Source organism: Schistocerca cancellata, chromosome 4 (assembly GCF_023864275.1).
Source record: "Schistocerca cancellata isolate TAMUIC-IGC-003103 chromosome 4, iqSchCanc2.1, whole genome shotgun sequence".
In the NCBI taxonomy this organism is placed as follows: domain Eukaryota; kingdom Metazoa; phylum Arthropoda; class Insecta; order Orthoptera; family Acrididae; genus Schistocerca; species Schistocerca cancellata.
Genome location: NC_064629.1, coordinates 45,275,079 through 45,295,959, shown reverse-complemented (window position 1 = coordinate 45,295,959; position 20,881 = coordinate 45,275,079). Strand labels below are relative to the sequence as shown.

At 36.8% G+C, this 20,881-nt stretch overlaps 1 protein-coding gene across 1 annotated transcript in view; it reads left to right on the top strand.

Annotated features, from left to right (window-relative positions):
- The window catches only part of LOC126184977 (tetratricopeptide repeat protein 39B-like), a 100,069-nt gene extending 79,586 nt beyond the window's left edge, over positions 1-20,483 (top strand). The window contains exons 9-12 of the mRNA XM_049927677.1: positions 10,091-10,252; positions 10,386-10,615; positions 17,766-18,000; positions 18,129-20,483. Coding sequence (XP_049783634.1) covers positions 10,091-10,252; positions 10,386-10,615; positions 17,766-18,000; positions 18,129-18,249 — 748 coding nt within the window. The 3' untranslated portion in view covers positions 18,250-20,483. The remainder of the gene's footprint in view (positions 1-10,090; positions 10,253-10,385; positions 10,616-17,765; positions 18,001-18,128) is intronic.
- Positions 20,484-20,881: the final 398 nt, after the last annotated feature.

Genomic DNA, 20,881 nt, shown 5'->3' with positions numbered 1-20,881 from the left:
CTATTCATGCAACTACACAAAAAAAGGTGTTTTTATATTATAAGCTACCAGATTTTAAACAGAAGTTTGTCCATAGAGGAAGAGTAATCTAGAAGTAATTTTAGGTTAGATTTAAAATTGCCTTTGCTGCTTGTCACCCACTTTACATTAATGGGCAAATAATGAAAAATTTTTGTTGCTGGATATTGAACTTCTTTCTGAGCCACTGACAGCTTAAATAATGGAAAATGAAGGTCATTTTTTCTTCATGTAGTGGATGTGGGTATCCCTGTTCTTTTCAGATTATGATGGGTTGTTTATGATGGATTTCATTAGTGAATTTATGGGATGTCCTAGGAGGAATAGTCAGTATTCAGGAATATGACAGGAATTATCATTAGAAGCAAAAAACTTCATATGGTCATATGCCATATTGCAAATGGTTTCAGAGATAGAACATATTTAATATAATTGTTATTCATTTTCTGTATTATTCAGTACATTGTCAGGTTTACACATGTACAACAGTTAATAAACATTTCAACATTTGTTTTACAAAGTATCAATTGAAAAACACATATTTTTAACAGATTCTCCTCTAAGCATTATTATTCACATCACATTATAGCTGTTGTGCAATTCACAATAAATTTTCGAATGTCCCACCATCAACTTTACTGCACTTGTGCACTCTTGGCAGAACATGTGTTGCTTGTCTCAGTGCTTCTGTGTGTTCCCTAATGAGGGCAGCAGCATCCATGCTGTTACCAAGCAGTTCCTCTTGCATATTCACCTTTTGTTTGCCCACCTCAGACTGCATCCAGCCCCCATAAACAAAAATCTAATGGTGGAAGGTCTTGCACTCTTGGTGGCCAGTTCATTGTACTACAATGACCAATCCATAGATGAGGGTAAATGCAGTTGAGATGTTCCCTCCCACATCTGGTGAAATGTGGAGCAACCCCATCAAACAGGAAGTATGTTGCAGTCCATGTGGCCAAAGGAATGTCGTCAAGGTGTTCACCAAACAAATTTTTCAAAAAATGCAAGTAATTCTGTTCTGCCATTTGCTCTTCTAAAATGACTGGATCTATCAACATGTTACCGATAATGCCTTATCAAACATTGGTCAGAAAATGAACTTGAACATTGGTTTCCTCTGTTGGGTGTGGATTGTTCTGTGACCATTGATGGTTATTGTGTGTATTCTTGATTTTATTCAGTGTAAATGTGATTTCATCTGTAAATAGTATTAATGGAAGAAAATGATTATTTTCTTTTAACCAATGATAAGATTCAAAATTTGATGTATTGTTCCCAATATGAAGATTATGGACACAGTGTATGTGAAATGGGTAATAGTTTTCCGCATGTAGTGTTTGCTTTACACATCTTTGTGTGGTATTAATAACACAGAAAGTCACCATGTGCTGGTGGTAGGACTCCACTCCACCACTTCAACAATGTGTTGCTGCTCCTGCACAGATTGTTGAACTACACAGTCAGAAGAGGAATGGGAACTTCGGAAGAATACCTGCTTCATGCACTCTAGTACCTTCCGCTGCGGAAGTCGAACACGCGCCAGAACAAATGGACGTGGCCAGCCCATAGAGGGCTCCGCGTCCGCGACAGCTCTTCCACGCAGCAGCTCTCACACAGTGAGGGCGCCACCACTACACCACGTGCAGACCGCGGCCGATAGCCACTCCCTCCAGTTTCGTATATAGGGACCCGCTCTGCCCTGGTCCAGTCAGTCTGGTACTCGCTCTGGATTGCGTCTCTATCTCAGCGGTACTGCGTTCTGGTCGTTGCTCGTTGTTGACATTTGCCTGGCTCTGGTTCCGAGTGGATTTACTGTTGGTGTTTGGTGTTGTGGTTTCTACAAGCCTCCATTGTTTATCTCTTCCTTGTTGTGTTGGTCATAGTCAGTCGTTGTCAGTTGTCGTTGGTCTCTCGTCCGACTCGTCCTTGTGTTTACCCGGTGGTGGGTGCTCCACCGCTGGCGGCTTCCCCGCCTGGCAGCTCCAATCCACAGCCCAAGGCATTCCCGCGGTTGGTTTTGGTTACTACATGCACTGTGCTGAAAAATCTGGTAAACATTCTATGATCAGGAATTTGATGTGTCAGAAAGTGTTGACAGTATTCTTCGAAAGCAGCAAGACCACTCACATCAAAGAAGCCATAAACATACACCAGATCTTCATACTCTCCTCATTAGTGTAGATGTGTGGCATTTTAGCTTGCATGTGCAAAAACACAGGTAACTGATGCTTTTCTGTGATACACTCTGTTACTCACATTTCTTTACTCACAACAATGAACAACTGTGTGTCCAACAGGCTAGTTTAATATAAGAAAGACATCCCTAGCAAAGAGGTTGAAAGCAACAAGGTAGATTGGGCTAGAATAAAACTTCAAAGAGGTTAGGTACATAAGACACATGAATGCGAATCACTAGTCAAAAACAAATCTATATTAAATGTGTTCTATCATAAAAACCATTTGGAATAGGACATATGTCCATATGAATTTTTTTTTGCTTCAGATGAGCACTCGTGTCAAATCCCTGGATATTGAGCACTCGTCCTGGGACACACTATACGTGTTGTGATGGAGCAGTTAGATATTTTAACTTCTTGAAGAGGAGATAGAAGAGGCTGGTGTGAGGCTAAAAATGGTTGCACTTTCAGAAAAACAATAACTAAAATGAAAGAAGGTTATTCAAAAGTGGACTACTTTGCACATCTGTAAAATCAAAATGTACTGCTGGGTAACATTCAATACCTTGTTGCTCCTCCTGGTATCTTGTAACATGTTTTGATCCTCCTTGGCACACTGTCCACATTGCTGCTCAAGGATGTGCTACTCTGAGGAAGCAGCCTTCCTAAGGTCATCCATTGTGTGAGGGCTCCAATTACGACACACAGCAAGTTTCAACTGATCTGAAGGTTGCTCAGTTGGGTTCATTTTAGCAGGTACCATATATGTATCATCCATTCAGCTGTTTCCTGCCTCCTGGAGGAAGCGATTAAAATGGTGGGTGCAGTGTACTAATGGATTATCATCCTCAAAGATGAAGTATTGCTGAAATATTGACTGTATCACTGGACCCTTTATTGATACTGCACAGTGCTCCAATTGCCCTCTATAATGATGATAGTTGTCAGACATTAATACATCATCCTGGTCCAAAGTCACCTCTCTGCTGAACCCATGGAACTGCATGCAAGAGGCACATATAGGTACCTGTCTGCCTTGACATTCTTTTGTGACAATGTTCCAGTGCCAGACCAGTCTTGCACTCATCAGTGAAGAGAACCCAATGCCATTGATCCAGGTCTCATTACAGGTGTTCTCTTGCCTTCACACTTAATGGTGCTAGAATATTTGTTGTGTTGTCTGTAATGGATCTGTACATGTCAGATAAATTGTGTGAGAACATTTGCATACTTCCTGGGACAACACACATCCAAAGGACAGAGTACAGTTTTGTTGCATTCTCCTCGGTATATCTATGAGCCATAATTGTTAGTACAACTAGTGTTGTTGATCATGAACAAACACTACAAGACAGATATTCAGTGTTTTGTGTCTCACTGTAGGGGTTGGTTGTTCAAATTAAGTTGCTGTGATATACACTAATTCAGCAGAAAATTTCCCGTGCTGACAGCTTTCTTGCCACATAGGCTTGAAATGACCCTTCGAGGCATATTGACAAACTGAACAGACACAAGTGGCACTGTCCCATAGACACATCACTGTCTACTGAACTTCTTTGAGAGTAGATTTACTTTTACATCCATTACACAGTTATCTGTATGTACTGATTTCTTATAGTTATAAGAGAAGGGAGAAAAATGTAACTGATAAAACTAATGCTATTCATGAGGCTGTTTCCTTATTAGGGTGACTACAATGAATCTTGCATAGTTCCCCATAGTAAGGAAATCCTCAAGGATGTGGAACATATAAAAAATGCACTTTAACAAAAAAACACTTATACATATTATTATTCTTTGAATAGATCCTAAGTGAAATGGTCCACAAGGGTGTGGAATAAGTAACAATTATTTACAAACTAATACAAAATGTATCACAAACATAAAAAAAAAAAATTCGTAGACTTGATGTAACCAAGCATAATAAAAATAAAGAAAAACAAAGGTACAGTGGTTCCTTACACAGAGTTTAGTACTGGCCTGAAGATGCACAGAAGGCCTATATTACATGGTACAATTTTGTGTGATATTGTTAATAAAATCATGTAAGCTCTTCTTAAACTATACATTATTGGTAAGAAGGCTTACTTCGGTTACTGGCAAGTTACTGAAAACTTATATTCCTGTATATTTTACGCCTTTGTAGACCCTGTAGATTCAAGTAAGTTACTGTCTTATTTTAGATTGTTCTCTGCCCTAATATAGAATCAGAGAATTGAGCAAATGGTCTGAAAGCTATATTGTTTATGATAAATTTCATTAAGGAGTAACTATTCCAAGAAGCAGTAGTTCGCGTGCAGATTTCTTTAAACAGGATTTTGTAGAACATTTTTTAATTCACACCACATCACATGCTTTTGGACTTGTATAAATTGAGCATGGTTGGATGAGTTACACAAAAATGTTATTACCGTATGACAGCATAGAATGAAAGAAAATTAATTATGCCAACTTTTTATTTTTAAATAACCTGTGCGTGACAACACGGGGTTAGTACAAACAGAGCCTTGCTTAGATGTTTTATTAGTTCTGTTTCATGCTCATTCCAACTTAAATTCTTGGGATTAAAACATTATAATGAGTTAACACTATCAACCTATCCTATTTGCATGTTGGTTAGAAATCCCCTTACAGGTTCTGAACTGCATATATCTTCAAAGTTTAATGATGATGAATTGGCTAGAAATCATTTACTAATGTCCTGACAGATTTATAAATTGCTGTAACTAAAATTATACTTGATTTGCTATTTACTGTAATGTTAGCATCATCTGTATTACCTGCTATTGTTAATGATGAAAATGCATTTAATATGCGCAGTAAAAACTAAAGGGGACTTACGCATTCAAAATTACTTGACAAATCACAGAATATTCTCATGACCTGTAATTTATTGTAATGAAATAATTACATTCTTGCAGTATGTTTGAATACCCTTCACAATTATTTTTTAAATTTGAAAATTCTGGCTAAAGTGGAACTCAGAAGTTTGATGCCTTTTTTTCTGATCAGGAAATAACCCAGTGGAAAGTGGATAGTTGAACAAATAACTTTGGAGTTAACTACACTCAGAAAAATATTATTATTATTTGTTGATCTTTGTGATAACAAGCAGAAAATTTTAAAGATTTTGCAATAGCAAGATCTCTTCTGGTATAATGGAGATAATATAGATGTTATCCCAGTTATTTGTGAAGGTTGGTGTCAAGTATTCCAGGGCTGAATTTATTGAGCCTAACAACCCTGTCTTATCAGTAACATTTATAAAGTGCTTCTTCAAAGTGTTTGCCACACTACGCATATTTGTTATCAATGTATCATTTGTTCATAAAACTATCTATTCCTCTTCAGTTATGGTTTGACATGTCTTCTCCACCATTGTATTCCATATTATCTTTATTTTGTAGTCTGAGGTTGCTATTTTCTTCTCGTAATGCATCTCTTTCAATGTGTCAATTACATCCTTCAATATTTGCTAGAATACGTTGGAATGAGCTACAATATCGACAGCAGATGACTTTGATCTAATGTGACTAATTTGGGGGAGAAAACACTGTTTTAATATATGACAAGAACTACATTAATCAATGCATTATATTTTTGTCAAGTGCAGTTAATGGCTTTCAGTATTTGAACAGTTTGCTAAAATTCTCAATTTTTGGTGTATTAACTACACTCTTGAATTCATTTTTAATACATTGGTGGTTTCTGGTGAATGTGGCACCTCCTTTCTCCAAATCTGCCTAGCTCAAAATCCTGTAATACTTAATAGCTCCCTGATAGTGGCCAAATTATGTTCAGAGAGACAAAATATGTCAGCTGGGCTCAGTTACTAATTCACCAGTGCAAGTACAGTAAAACCTCTTAACGAATCTCACGAGACCAAAAAATTTGTTCCTTAAAAGAGGGTTTTCCTTAAATAAGGGTTTAGGTCAAAATGCACTAAATAAGTGTTACAGAATCAAAACTGGAGCGTAGGCTATTTAGGCCATATAAATACTCCATAATCACAAACTCACCTTGTGTTGCATACAAAAATGCAGTGAACATGAAAATGTTTTTTGGCAAATTTAAAACTACTCGTTATATTTATAATACCTTTTTTTTTCTATATATTTTGGATGTTAGGTCACATCAAAAGTCATCAACTGGTATCTTGATTTAAAAGGAGAAAATTTTATTTAGCTAATGACACTCAATGAATTAGATATCACAATAATGAATAAAACTGCTATACTGTCTTTATTTCTGAAAAAAGAATCTAGAAGAGTAGTCTGCTGCTTCCGTCCAGCACAGCGTACTCCTATAAGTTGTCGTTCCAGCTGGTTAACACTGTTAAGAACTGCCTCATCCACAACGAAGGATGAAAAATACCTTCTAACAGTCTCAAGTCCTTCCACAGCTGCAGAAAAACTTTGTGTAGGTGAGTCCACATCTTCATCATCATCACCACCACCAGTTTCAGTTTATTCACCAATATCAGTAGCAAATAGCTCTCTCATGTCCATAGTGGGTGTAGAAGTAAGTACATTATCATCACACAAAATAAAATCTTGGAACCTCACAGTCTCAGGAACATCTATAACATTCCAATCTTCTTCAGGGATATTGTCCTCCATAAACAATGTTGCACCGCAGCTAGAATTTGCAAAGCAGTTTATGACAGTCTGCTGTGTGACTGCATTCCAGGAGGCAACAAACATATTCATGGCCTGTAAAATATTCAATTTCATAACTTGCTTCCTCTGCAAGAATGAAATTGATTTTTGCACTAGAGCCATTCTATATTTAGCTTTAACTGAATGGATTATGCCTAAGTCCAGTGGTTGCAAGTGACTTGTGCAGTTAGCAGGAAGGTACACAACATTTATATTTCTTGAAAATGAGGTATTTTTGGGATGAGCAGGCATCTATCTAGGATAAGTGCAATCTTTCTTCTTGCTGCACCCATCTTCGAGTCCAAGCTCCTCAGAAACCTAATAAAAATATCTGTTGTCATCCAGGCATTTTTGTTAAACTCATATTTGCACAGAGGTGTCTCTATGTTCTTAAAACACCTCGGAGTTTTAAATTTACCAATAATTAAAGGTGGCAACTATTCACTTCAGTCATTGTTCACTGACAATAATGTTGTCATTCTCTCTCTACTTTTTTGTCCCCCATGACATTTTTCACCCTTAATTGAAAGTGTATTAGATGGAAGGAGGTTATAAAATACACCAGTCTCATTGGCATTAAAAATATTTTTGGAATCACACCCTTGAATCAGACGTGGCAAAGTATAACTTTTCCAATGCTCCACACTTTCATTGTCCACAGTTGCACTTTCTCCACTTAAATTTTGGGTTGAGAGATTGTGACATTTTTTAAAATGATCTAGCCAGCCATTAGATGCAATGAAGTTCTCATATCCCATCCTCAGTGCAATTTCTCGCGCCTTCTCACCCAACACATTGCCACCTATGAGAATATTTGCAGCTCTTATTCCCTGAAACCAGTCTAAAAGAACAGTTTCTACGGCTTTGAAAGACAACTCATGAATATTCTTCCTTTTTGATGAACATGACCCAAGTGCTTCTAAATTTAATAAAGCCTCCTTATTTTTTATTATTCCACACAAAGATGATGGCGCCAAATCGTACTTCTTTGCAATGTCGTATAATTTCATACAGGTATTGCGATTCTCTTCAAAATCCTGAATAATTGTTAGCTTCTGCTGTATCATCAGTTTTCTTTGTTTGCTGGTCATATTACACGTACAAAAACACTATTGTAAGTAGACTACACTACTACTGTATACACTTAATGCTTTCACTTTATAGCGTCAGACACGACAGCTGGAGCGCGGTAGTATGGAAGAATTGTGTTTTCAGGTGATCAGTTTAACATTCACTAATCTCGATAACTTCACAACTACCGATATGAGACCAATATCCAAATGCGAATGCGAAAGCGGACGCGGACATCGATTTTAAGAATGCAAATGATCAAAGCCTAACGTTATGATTTAATGTCCAAAAACAAGAAGCGCAGCTGCAGACCGTATTTTAATTTGTGAATTGTAACATACTTATTCCTTAAAAGTGGGATTTAAAAGAAAGCACAATTTGTTAAAACCGAATTTAAGGAACACTGTTTTTATGGCATTATCGCTGGGACCGACAAAAGTATTCCTTAAAAGCGGGATTTCCTTAAAATCGGGTTCTTTAATATGGGGTTTTACTGTAAGTAGTTTGTTATATCTATTCTCCAGTCCTTGAATACTCTTAATACAATAAGAATAGCTGACTGCTTACACAATGTTTACCAGATCACACCTTATAGAATGTATAGGATCAATGTCAGTACTGTTGCCCAACCCATCCACTACAATCATAGCTTCTTTCTTCATTAAATCTTTACCTGATGACTGTATATGCTCTTTCACCTGACCCACACTGGCAATGGGTTGTAAAAAAGTTATGTCCTGGTATCTGGAGCATAGTTCATTCTGAAATAGTTGCTGTACACGTACAACTTGAGATCTATCTAGAAACAAACTTCTTCTCTTTATTGACTTCCCTATAGTCTTCCTTTTCAAATCTATACTGAAGTTTTTTGTATCCTGTCTACACTATTGGACTCAGGCTCATCCTTTCCAAATTGAAGCAAGAGTTCAAGTTTATTTTTGACATTTCTGTCAAAACTGAAAAATTCTTTGCTTATTTTCTCAATTTCCCATTACCATTTCACACCTTTCTTCACACAACTTCCTCCTTAACATGTTCAGGTCTTTGGTTGCCTTATGTAATTTAGCCTGAAGGGCAGTGATCTGCCTCGTGATGGCTGGGTGTTGTGTGCTGTCCTTAGGTTAGTTAGGTTTAAGTAGTTCTAAGTTCTAGGGGACTTATGACCACAGCAGTTGAGTCCCATAGTGCTCAGAGCCATTTGAACCATTTGGCAGTGATCTTCCTATCCTGCTCCACAGTCTCCATACCTCTACTGTGTATTTTACATAATCATTGAAGTAAATGATTAGTTTTCATTATACCATGCCACTATCTTCACCCCAATTGAAAAAACTGCCACCATTACTCAGAAGCCTGGAACTAAATATTCTATGCCAAGTGAAGCACTTTTCATATTTGCTAAATTTATTAAACAAGAGAAACCGTTTCACAATATTTGTCCAGCATATGGCTATACACAATCAAAGTAGGACTTGGGAAAATTTGCTTTACCAATACAATTAAAATTTATACTGTGTTCTGTAAATATGTACCTTAGTACATATTTACAGAACATAAGGGGAAAAGCTCAAATTAGTTATGCTGCAAAGAGAGATAATGAAACAGAAATTTCCCTGTTTGCTGTGCTAAAAGTTTCAGTTTATGATAGAAATTTACACCCCAAACTTAAATTTACAAACTTTTATTGTTTTTTTAGTATGTACAAAAAGTGAGACTTTTGAGATCAAGATTAGGATAGACACTAATATATGTATATCATATGTAATCCTCATTTAGATAACACAACATTTTTAGCAACCTCTCAGTTTTCAAATATATGACCAGTGTTTTTATTTTTTTAAGTGTTAAACAGAACTGGCATGAAGCTAGCGAATTTGCTGGACGATTGTTTGAAGAAAGTAGATGGTCAAAAACTATTTATGCTTATCAAAAAGCTGTTTGCTGTGCTAAAAGTTTCAGTTTATGATAGAAATTTACACCCCAAACTTAAATTTACAAACTTTTATTGTTTTTTTAGTATGTACAAAAAGTGAGACTTTTGAGATCAAGATTAGGATAGACACTAATATATGTATATCATATGTAATCCTCATTTAGATAACACAACATTTTTAGCAACCTCTCAGTTTTCAAATATATGACCAGTGTTTTTATTTTTTTAAGTGTTAAACAGAACTGGCATGAAGCTAGCGAATTTGCTGGACGATTGTTTGAAGAAAGTAGATGGTCAAAAACTATTTATGCTTATCAAAAAGCTGCAATGTTGTGTATGCTAGGTGATGACCTCACTGATGATGAACAGACTGAAATTGAATATCTTATGAGGTAAGAATGTCAATGGTGCCTTCTATTTCTAACTCATAGTGCTTGTATTTGAAAGATAATTGGAAAAGCTACAGAATAGCCATAAAATTTGATAAACTAAAGCACTACCTGCCATTTTATGTTTGTAATAAAGGCATGCACCTCAATGGAAGCAGAGGATAGCTGGAAAATCATTGCCAATGGAGAAGTTTGCAGTCAAAAAGTCGGAACGCTATTTTTCTCAAGGGAAAAGCTTGGTTCTTCCAGGTTATGAACTAATGTATGTGTGGAACCTGTTCAAACAAATTGGTAAAAAATGGGAAATGTTAGATTCAGTGTATAAACGAGTTGAAAAAGTACTCAGAAAGTTGGAATCAACACGTGGTAAGTTAATAACATTTGTTAAAATTTTATGTGACTTTTCCTTTCTTCTGGAAGGTTTTCAAATTTAGATACCATTGCTTATAGCTTCCTCATACTAGCAGTTACAAACCTTCATTGAATATGTGTTTATTTTCCTTCCAGTTCCTGCACCTTTAATCAAAATGTGTATTTTTTTTCATTGATAATTATTGTTTCTGCTGTCCTCCTGTAGTGTTGGTAATGTGTGCCATGACATCCAGTATATATGCTTGAAAATGGCAAACCATTAAAATTGTAACAGTATGTATCATGTTCAAAAATTTTATAAAGTCTTCATAAAATTATTCAAAATCTAAACCTTATTTCTACAAATGCATTTTATGGCTTTAGTATATAAATGCTAGGTCCACATTTATTTATAATTTTAAGATATGAAGATCTGTTGGCCAGGTATTAGAATAAGGCATGCAGCAAAACAAAATAAGTGCATTATTGAAATACTTGCCACCCATGTCATTCACAGTTTTGTCACCTTGCATATCCTGTTGACTGTTTTCATGTTTACTAGTTGCATACATTAGAAGACTCACAACTACATTTATCCGAAATGTTCTATCTGAAGAAATGTTACCATAGTGACATGTATAAAGACATAGACATTTTGCAATAAATTATTTAATTTTTATACTATAATTCCATAGTTAGTGATTTAAGCTACTTATGTTATATAATGTTTTTCAGCAAGCAAGTCTTTGGGAAATAGCTGCTATATACTGGCAGAAGTAAATCTGTAATGACAGGTTATGAACTGTGTTTGGATACAGTCAGTAAGATCATTCTTAATGTAAAACAAGATGTTTGGTATTGCATCCTGGTCCAGCATTAAATTTTAATTTACGAGGAAGTTACAAAATGGTGCACATTCTGCTGCAGAATGAAAGATTCATTTTCAGCAAGATTAATTTTTTTTATACACTGAGCAGGTCTGTTGGCAGTTTTTGAAACACAGTGAGGTGGCAGTCATGGCACGGGATTATTTTTCAGGAGGAGCTGTTTGCCATTTCCATTTGTTTCTATAAATTTAAATTATTTATAATTCAAATCACATAAGATGGGTGCCAGACGTTCCTTTTGAAATAGTCATACTCTTAGTCATAGTCATAGTTTCCTGTCCCACCCTTATCTAGTCTGAACTTGTGCACCATCCCTGATGACATTATAATCAACAGGATATTAATCCCTAGCCAGCCGGTGTGGCAGTGCGCTTCTAGGCGCTTCAGTCTGGAACTGCGTGACCGCTACGGTCGCAGGTTCGAATCCTGCCTCGGGCATGGATGTGTGTGATGTTCTTAGGTTTGTCAGGTTTAAGTAGTTCTAAGTTCTAGGGGACTGATGACCATAGATGTTAAGTCCCATAGTGCTCAGAGCCATTTGAACCATATTAATCCCTAATATTCCTTCCGTTGTTTAAATTTCTCTCAAGTTTCTCATTCTGGATGTGTTTTGGATTACAGAGATGGGAATGTGTATATTCCTCTAGACTCTTGTCAGTATCTTTTCTTTGGGAGGAACTATTCTGTTAGCCTAGCAGGAAATTCTGTGTGAAGCTTGGCAATTATGGAACTAGATAGTCAAGTGTTGAATCTTTGAGCTGGCATGCTTGGAAGTACACTGGGTAGTATTTTGCTCACAAAAGGTACAGACCTAGACTCAAATCCCAGTCCAGCACACAATTGTATCTGCTCACAAATGTTTATCCTCAACAGGAACTATTTCATTATTCGGTCATTATAGTATTCTTGGACTTTGAAATAAAAAAGATCACTGGACAAGAAGGTTACACATATGTGCTTTGTATTTGTGGAAACTATTTCCTACTCAGTGTTTGTATGAGCCATTTCTCATCAAAAGTGCCAAAGCCAGTTGTCATACTGGAACTAACTGAACTGTGTCCTTTCACAGCATCCGCATTCATTGATTTTAAATTTCACAGAACCAATTTCTGATACTTATTTCAGAACAGTTTGTCCATAAGGTTTTGGGAACTGATCAGCATTGTTATCTGTGTGAAACTGAAATTAGGTTGAATTCACCTTCATTATGGAACAGCGAATTTTGAAACTTGGAATATTAACAGAGGCAGCCAGAGCACCAACAGCTGCAAAAGCAACAATAATTTCAGCCACTGTTGAAATAGGGGAGCAACAACAGCTTATCAAAAACGTTTTGCCCCAGTGCTATTGTGGACAGTTCCATTCCCTTCATCTGAAAGGGCCCATGAGGACTGGAGAGACTATACTACTGTAAATTAAGAATGGGTATTTATATATGTTATTATGTATCCAAGATGTACAGGGTGCCAGAAGGACTATTTATACAATATTTTAGAGCTTTAGAGGAGACACAAAGAAACTTTCTCTTTGTTGTAGGTGTAGTTTTTGTGGCCTTCAATGTGAAGACTGGTTTGGTGCAGCTATCCATGCTACTCCATGCTGTGCAAGCCTCATCATCTCTGAATAACTTCTGCAACCTACATGTGTCTGAATCTGCTTACTGTATTCATCTCTTGGTCTTCCTCTGTTATTTGCACCCCCCCCCCCCCCCCCCCCCACACACACACACACTTCCCTCCAGTACTGAAGTGGTTATCCCTTGATGTCTCAGAATGTGTCCTATCAACCAATCCCTTCTTCTTATCAGGTTTTGCCACAAATTTCTTTTCTCCCAAATTCTGTTCTGTACCTCCTCATTAGTCACATGATCTACCCATCTAATCTTCAGCATTCTTCTGTGGCATCACATTTCAAAAGCTTCTATTCTCTTCTTGCCTAACTATTTATCATCCATGTTTCACTTCCGTACATAGATACACTCCATACAAATACTTTTCAAAAAGACTTCCTAACACTTACATCTGTATTCAATTTTAAAAAATTTCTCTTCTTCAGAAATCCTTTCCTGCCATTGGAAGTCTACATTTTATATGCTCCCTACTTCGGTCATCATCAGTTATTATGCTGCCTGAATAACAACAGCAACAATAACAAAAACAACAACAACAACAACTAGTACTACTACTACTACTACTACTACTACTACTACTACTACTACAAGTGTCTCATTTCCTAATCTAATTCCCTCAGCATCACCTGATTTAACTGGACTACATTCCGTTATCTTTGTGTGGCTTTTGTTGATCATCATCTTATTTCCTCCTTTCAAGACACTGGCCATTCTGATCAACTGCTCTTCCAAGTCCTTTGATGTCTCTGACAGAATTAGAATGTCATTGGCAAACCTCAAATTTTTTATTTCTTTTCCCTGAACTTTATCTCCTGTTCAAAATTTTTCTTTGGTTTCCTTTACTGTTTTCTCAGTGCACACTCCTTTTTATCTGATAAAAATGTCAGAAAAGCACCATTCCCATGCTAAGAGTCCAAGAAGGTTTTGTTGCTAGTGATATTCAGAGATGGCATACAAACTGTTGTGTGATGAACATTGTTTTTGCAGAAGTTGCATACTGCCTCATAGATTTATTTATTTATTTATTTGGGGCAGGGGGAGGGGGGGGATGAAGCATTTGGTTACAAGACCCAGATACTCAGGAAGCACTGGTTACCTATATGGCTAGAGCTGCAGCCATTATTTGTGAAACACCTGCTTGTTTTGAGTGTGCTAGACAATCATTAGCATACAGGTGCCAGTTGTGCATTAATGTAAATGGGCAGCAATGTCTCTAAAACAGTATTCCTCACAGAGCAGTTTGAATGCCATCTCTGAACATCACTAGCATCAAAGCTATCATATAGATATAATCTCCTCTGAACACTGTAAGATTTTGTATTTGTAGCTTTTTATACATATGAGTGAATATCGGAAAGTAATGCACAGCAATTTTGCTTTTCCCATGGTATTGCAGCCAGAATGTTGAAATTTCATGACAATATTGTTTGGTAGTTTCATGTTTGCACTACAGGTAGTATTTTGTTGTCACGTGCTGCTCTACCGAGAGAAGCCTGAACCAAAAAACAAACTTGAAGTGCATGGTACTGTCATCAACTTGTGAAGAACAATGAAGTGTTGTTCAGCATTTGTGGGCCAAAGGCCATAAACTGAGTGAAATTCACAGGAACATGCGTGGCAGGTATGGGCATGACTGTGTGGACTGTAGCAATGTCTCCAGGTTGTGTGCATTCTTCCAAGAGGTTTGTGTGACCCTTTGTGATTCGCCACACTCTGGGCAGCAGTTAACAGCTGCAACCTCACAGAATGTCAGCAATTTTGAATGACCGGTGTGTGCAACTGCAAACCTTATCATGTGTACAATATTGTTCATGTCACATTGAAATTACATAAAATTATTGCTCACTTGGTGCCTAAAACCTTGACAGGCAACCATAAGGGCCAGCGAATGATGACAAGCTTGGATCACTTAATGCATTATGTCACACAAGGGATGACTTTCTGGAAGGAATCGCCACTTGTGATGAGTCACAGGACTACTGCTACATGTCCAAAATCAAGCAGGCCTTTATGGAATGGAAATATGCTGATTCTTCAGTACGAAAAAAATTCAAAATGACTCAGTCTGATAGGAAAGCGCTTGTGACAGTGTTCTGGGATATACATGGTGTGTTATTGGTGGACTGTGCTGAACATGGGACCACTGTGAATGCTGCAGCATACATTAAAACTTTGGTTAAAGTTCATCATGCCCTCTGTGACAAATGCCTCAACATTAATTCTGACTGTGTCAAACTTCTTCATGACAATAGTTGCCCCTTGTTGCTGGTCTTATTCGTGAGAAAATCACCATATTTGGGTTGGAGGTGCTCCAGCATCCATCATACGGTCCAGACCATGCAACCGTTGGACTTTCATCAGTATTGTCCCATAAAGAAATTCCTGGCCGGCCAACACTTTGTGACAGATACGGAAGTGAAACCCACAGTCTGCAAATGGCTGTACTCCAACCAGATGGACCTCTATGAACAGGGCATATTGAAACTGGTGCCACGATGGTAGAAATGTCTTGAGAAGGCAGATGTACTTCGTTTTTTGGAAGGATATTTCAAGGCAAACTCTTTCCTTCAACACATTACATGAGAGCTTCTATCTCTTTAACTGCTGTTTTCTCATAGTCTTCTAATATTGCCAGATCAGCTGTGAAAGATTGGAAAGAAATTTGGATGTCTTTTTTAGATCTTCCAGGTGATACAGGGGTCCAGTAGTTTTTCTTTTTCCACTCTTGGATGAATTTGTTCAAAACCTGATTAAAGGGGAGAGGAGAGAAGAGGACATGGATTGTCACCCTGCTGAACACTGGTTTAGATCAGAAATGGTTCTAACACTTCACCCATTAATTTTACTTTGGGTGTTTTGTTAAGCATTTGATGAGAGTTAGGGTTTTTGTTTAAAGTCTTTGTTCTTCAAGGATGATAAAAAGGGCTTGTCGATTGACTGAATTTCCTTTTTGTGTCAGGCAATGCATATTAAATGTTTAAATGTCAGATTTTCACCTACAGGCACTTCTGTGATCTGTCTAGGGCATTTGACTGCAAATCCTCACACATTCATTTGTGCATCTGCTTGGAAAAATATTGAACTTATGTCTGACAGAGTACTCAAAGTAATTGTTGCACTACATATTTTATTCATAGATACCTCAGTTTTAATGCTAAATAGGAACAAATAAATACTGGTATTCCACAGAATCTGATCTTGAATCTGCTCCTGCTCGTGATATATGCAACACAAGCTGTCATCTTTCACTGGCACATGAAAAATAGTTTTCTGTGCCAATGATTCAGGTGTCGTAATCCAGTCCAGATGCACTAAAAGAAGAATTTCTGACACAATAATTTTCTTATGCAATTTCACATGCAGAAGCACACTTTTCGTTGCACTGAGCCCTAGTCATAACCCATAGGCCACATTTTAGTGAATGAAGATGTGGGTGACATTGAGCAAAACCTGTAATGTATGTTGGTACTCAGCATGATATAAAAATATAAGCATATACCTGCTGTTTTAAGTAAAATCATGCACATCAGTAGCTGTGGTCACTAATGCATTGTAGTGCCACAGAATTTGAATCAGAGGTAGCCAGTTCAAATGCTGGTGGGGGAGTAAATTTTGTCACTGATATTTAACCTAACTAGGGATGAAGGTGTGAAGTTTGTGATCAGGAGGCTGTGTACCAAAATCCTAGTGTAGGTGCCAAACCTCTCAAAAGATTTTATGTAGTGAGAGCATATGACATTATTGACAGTGTGCCACATTCGGATGAGAGTGTTATGCTTGATGGACCATTTACTGCTATCCATAAAGAATAGGGTTTGTGTTAGCAGTTGGTTTAATCTTGTCTCATTCTTCCATTCCATGCTAATCTGTAAAATTACAAGTACAACACTACACTGCACACTCACTCATAACTGTAATATACATACTAAAGATAAATGCTTGACATTTCAGAAGAAAATAATGCCAAACAAATTCTGTCAGAATCTCGGCCAGAATGGCAATGCAAGATCCTTTCATTCTTGGCAATGTTCATATGATTGAGTGTGAGGCCACCTTTGACTTTCAGTACAAGTAATTGCATTTGCTGGTATACCATATGATCAATAATTGAGGCCATACTTTTGCAATAACTACCTTTCCTCCCTCTCCCCTTTTCCTTCTCCTGCTACTACACCACCCATCCTCTCCTCCAGTCAATAGTATTTCATGTTCACTCTGTAAGTGACAAGGTTGTAAGAATTTTTTATTTTTAGAATGTAATCCTGTATCCTATTTTTGTATTCACTGTAATTATGCTTTGATATGTTACTAAACAGTAAATGTCACCATAATATAGATATTATACTGCACAACCTGTCTTTTTATAAAAATATATGACACATTAAATGTTCACAGCTAGCAAATGCCATGTACAGTCAATTGGTAAAAATAAGAACTGAACAGGTAATGAAACACAGAGTATGCAATCACACAACAGTTTTTGTTGCATTGAATGTACTCTGTGATTAAACAAAGTTGAATTTATTGTTCGTGTAGAGTATTATTTGTTGCTCATGAAGATGACCCTGTACAGCTGATTTCAGTGTTTATACTGATACCTCTATTGAACAAATACTGATGCTAACTGCTGTGGCATTTTCAATTTCAGAAGAAGGCGAATATCATGCAGACAACAAAGCATTAGTTTTATTGTTGAAAGGAACATGCTTGCGACTGATGAATACCCCACTTCAAGCAGAGGAATCCCTAAATATTGTGCTTTCATTGGAGAAAAAAATAAAAGAAGATCTTTATCTTATACCGTATGCTATGGTTGAACTGGCACTACTATACAGGAGTCAAAATGATCTCTCTAGAGCAGCCCAATTATTGGAAGATGCAAAGTAAGTTACAGAATATGTCAGATGCATTTCAAAAGTTGTTAATGTAAAAGTGTATGAATTTCTTTTTTACTCACAAAAAGTGAGTCTGAGTGGCCCACTCTCTTGGTAATGACTTCTAATGTTTGTAGGAAGAACTATACTGGGTATTCTCTGGAGTCACGCCTTCATTTCAAGATACATTCTTTCCAGTCTGAGTTGAACACGAGGAAATCATCAGATGAGACTACTTCAGAACTTTCTAGTCAGTAGTTGATGACAAATTTATGTTTCTAAAAATGTGTGCAATTACCTTGACCAAACCAGTAAAACACTATTTTCTTTCTAACTTCAGTAAATGTAATCTCTGGGGTTTTTGATCTCAAAAGGCATGAAAACTATTTTGTCATTACTGGTTTTTGTACTGGGTAAGATATATACATTCCAATTTTTTTTACATGCTTAATGCTGTGATCCAATTGTTGAACACTTTATTGACTTGAAGAAATTATTTTAAAGAATGTTTTTGTTTATTTAAATATTGTTAATGTTTTAGAAGTTTTAATATTTTTGACAAAATATTTCATGATCATTCTTCCATTTTATCTTGCAGTGAAATAGTTACTCTTCACACAAGTTGAAGTATCTAGTTACGTTGTTAAACAACAAATGATCTACTTCAGTCTTACATCGAGAAGTCAGAAAATTGTGTGTTTGTACTTCCATACTTTTCATACAGCCACCCCTCACCCCCCCCTGCCCCCCCCCCCCAATCTCTCTCTCTCTCTCTCTCTCTCACACACACACACACACACACACACACACACACAGTGTGCATTAGCTCCATTGTTTGTGTAACACGTGACTGAGCAAATAATGGAAGGAGTAAAGGGTACAATGCCCCATATAGTTGAGCAGTTGATAGGCAGATGTGCTCATGTGCTCACACCGCCGTCCGTACCCCCCCCCCCCCCCCGCCCCCGCCCCTTTTCCCTGGAAAGAAAAACTCACACACACACACACACACACACAGCTACATGGTCGAAAGCTCGAAAGCTTAGCAATATTTCCAGTACTTATATTCTTCATTTATGTGCATATCTACCACACAATCCTTCATTTAAATGGTGGGCTGTTACTTTTACTCATTTCAATATTTGTATTCCATCTGTATAACCAGGGAATCCATCTGTTAAAAATGGTGTGCTATTTAAATGCTTGTACAATATACAGATATGCTCATTACTTATGTCAGGTGCCACATAACTCACTCAGCATTGCTTTTAAGCAGTAGTTTGCTTAACCTTTCAATTTTTTTAATTCCTGAAGGATGTTCTGTGTGGCTTGGTCCATTCTTCCACAACAATCAAATAATTTTCCCACATCTCTTCAATAGTTTACTTGCCCGGAGTTCCAATGTTGTTGCTGTGTCTTGTTCAGGTAAAACAGGGGATACGAGATACATTTAGTGCTTTCATGTAGCAAGGTAGATATGCATCTGCTGAAGATGAGTTGCAGTACATATGTGGACATTATTTAACTTCTTTTTAATCTAACCTCATACATGTTTTTAGACATTTCTCATTATCCAAGAACTGCCAAGATGCATAGTTACTCTACTCACAGTTGGATGAATCTACTTAATCAGAAGATGATTCTGAATATTCTGCTATGAGCACAATCTTTATGTGCTCTGCATGTGGTTTCAATTTGTGTTTTATTGTTTTTGTTATCTGATATACTGTGTGTAAGTCATTACATTTATGTTTTTCTATCTCTTTCTGCATTTCATTTGCAATTTTTGTGTGTCAGGGGCACTGCCTAGGTGCAGTTGTGTCAGTAGTCTTATATTTATTTTCAGTTTACAGAACTGTTAGATGAATCTCAAGAAGTGGATGGTCATTAATCATCTTCATGTGATCACAGTGCTTGTCTTTGTGTGATGCTAATGCTCAGACTGGATTTCTTTCTTTATAGTCTATTTCCCATATATTCTGCATAATAATAATTATAACTGTTGCTTATTCAATTATCTGGCTGACAATAATTTGTTAAAAGGATTGTGTGATTAGAAATAGGATTGATTGATGTATGTGAGATAAGTATGCAACTTGAAATTTTTCTTGCCATAATGCATTATACAGATGAAAAGATATTTTCATATGCCATAAGTAATTCCATTAAGATGACAAATGAAGATGAAGGAACAAAGATTTCCTAAAGAAAACTATGGCCTAGATCACATTATACCTGTGATAAAAGAACCAGTATTTCTTCAGGGACATGCCTGATGTCAGTTGCGTATGTCAATGTCTCTGTTATATTTGTTTGTGTATAGTATATTAAATAAAAGCTGTAATACGAATTTGTGTTCTTACATTGTGAGAAATAAATGTTTCTCATCATTAACTGTTTATTTAACATTGAATTTATATGTTGTTGTTTTTATTGTACTTCAGTGACACAGAACAAAGCATCATAATAAATATTTTGTTGCTGTGAGAGAATCTGTGAGTCTCAGTTTTATTTCAGTTATTTAATTGTCTAAGTGCATAACTGAGGAATTTAAAAGATTTAAACCACAACTTAGTTATTGGTGAAGAAGAATAACAAAATGACCTGTGAGACTGTGCAACTTGCCCAGACATCAGAAGCATCTGAATATTCACTGATATCATCTCAAGCAAAATGACAAAAATTACGTTTAAAACAATTACTTGTATGTTGTACCCATCTACAGGGAGTGGACAAAAATATGGAAACATCGTAAAGACAACACAGTACCACAGCTAATACAGTGTAAGAAAACCATTGGCATTCCAAACAGCTTTCAGTCATCTCAGACTTCATAAATACATGTCTTGTATGGTTTTCAGGGCAATTTGTACCATTCTTCCTGCAAAAT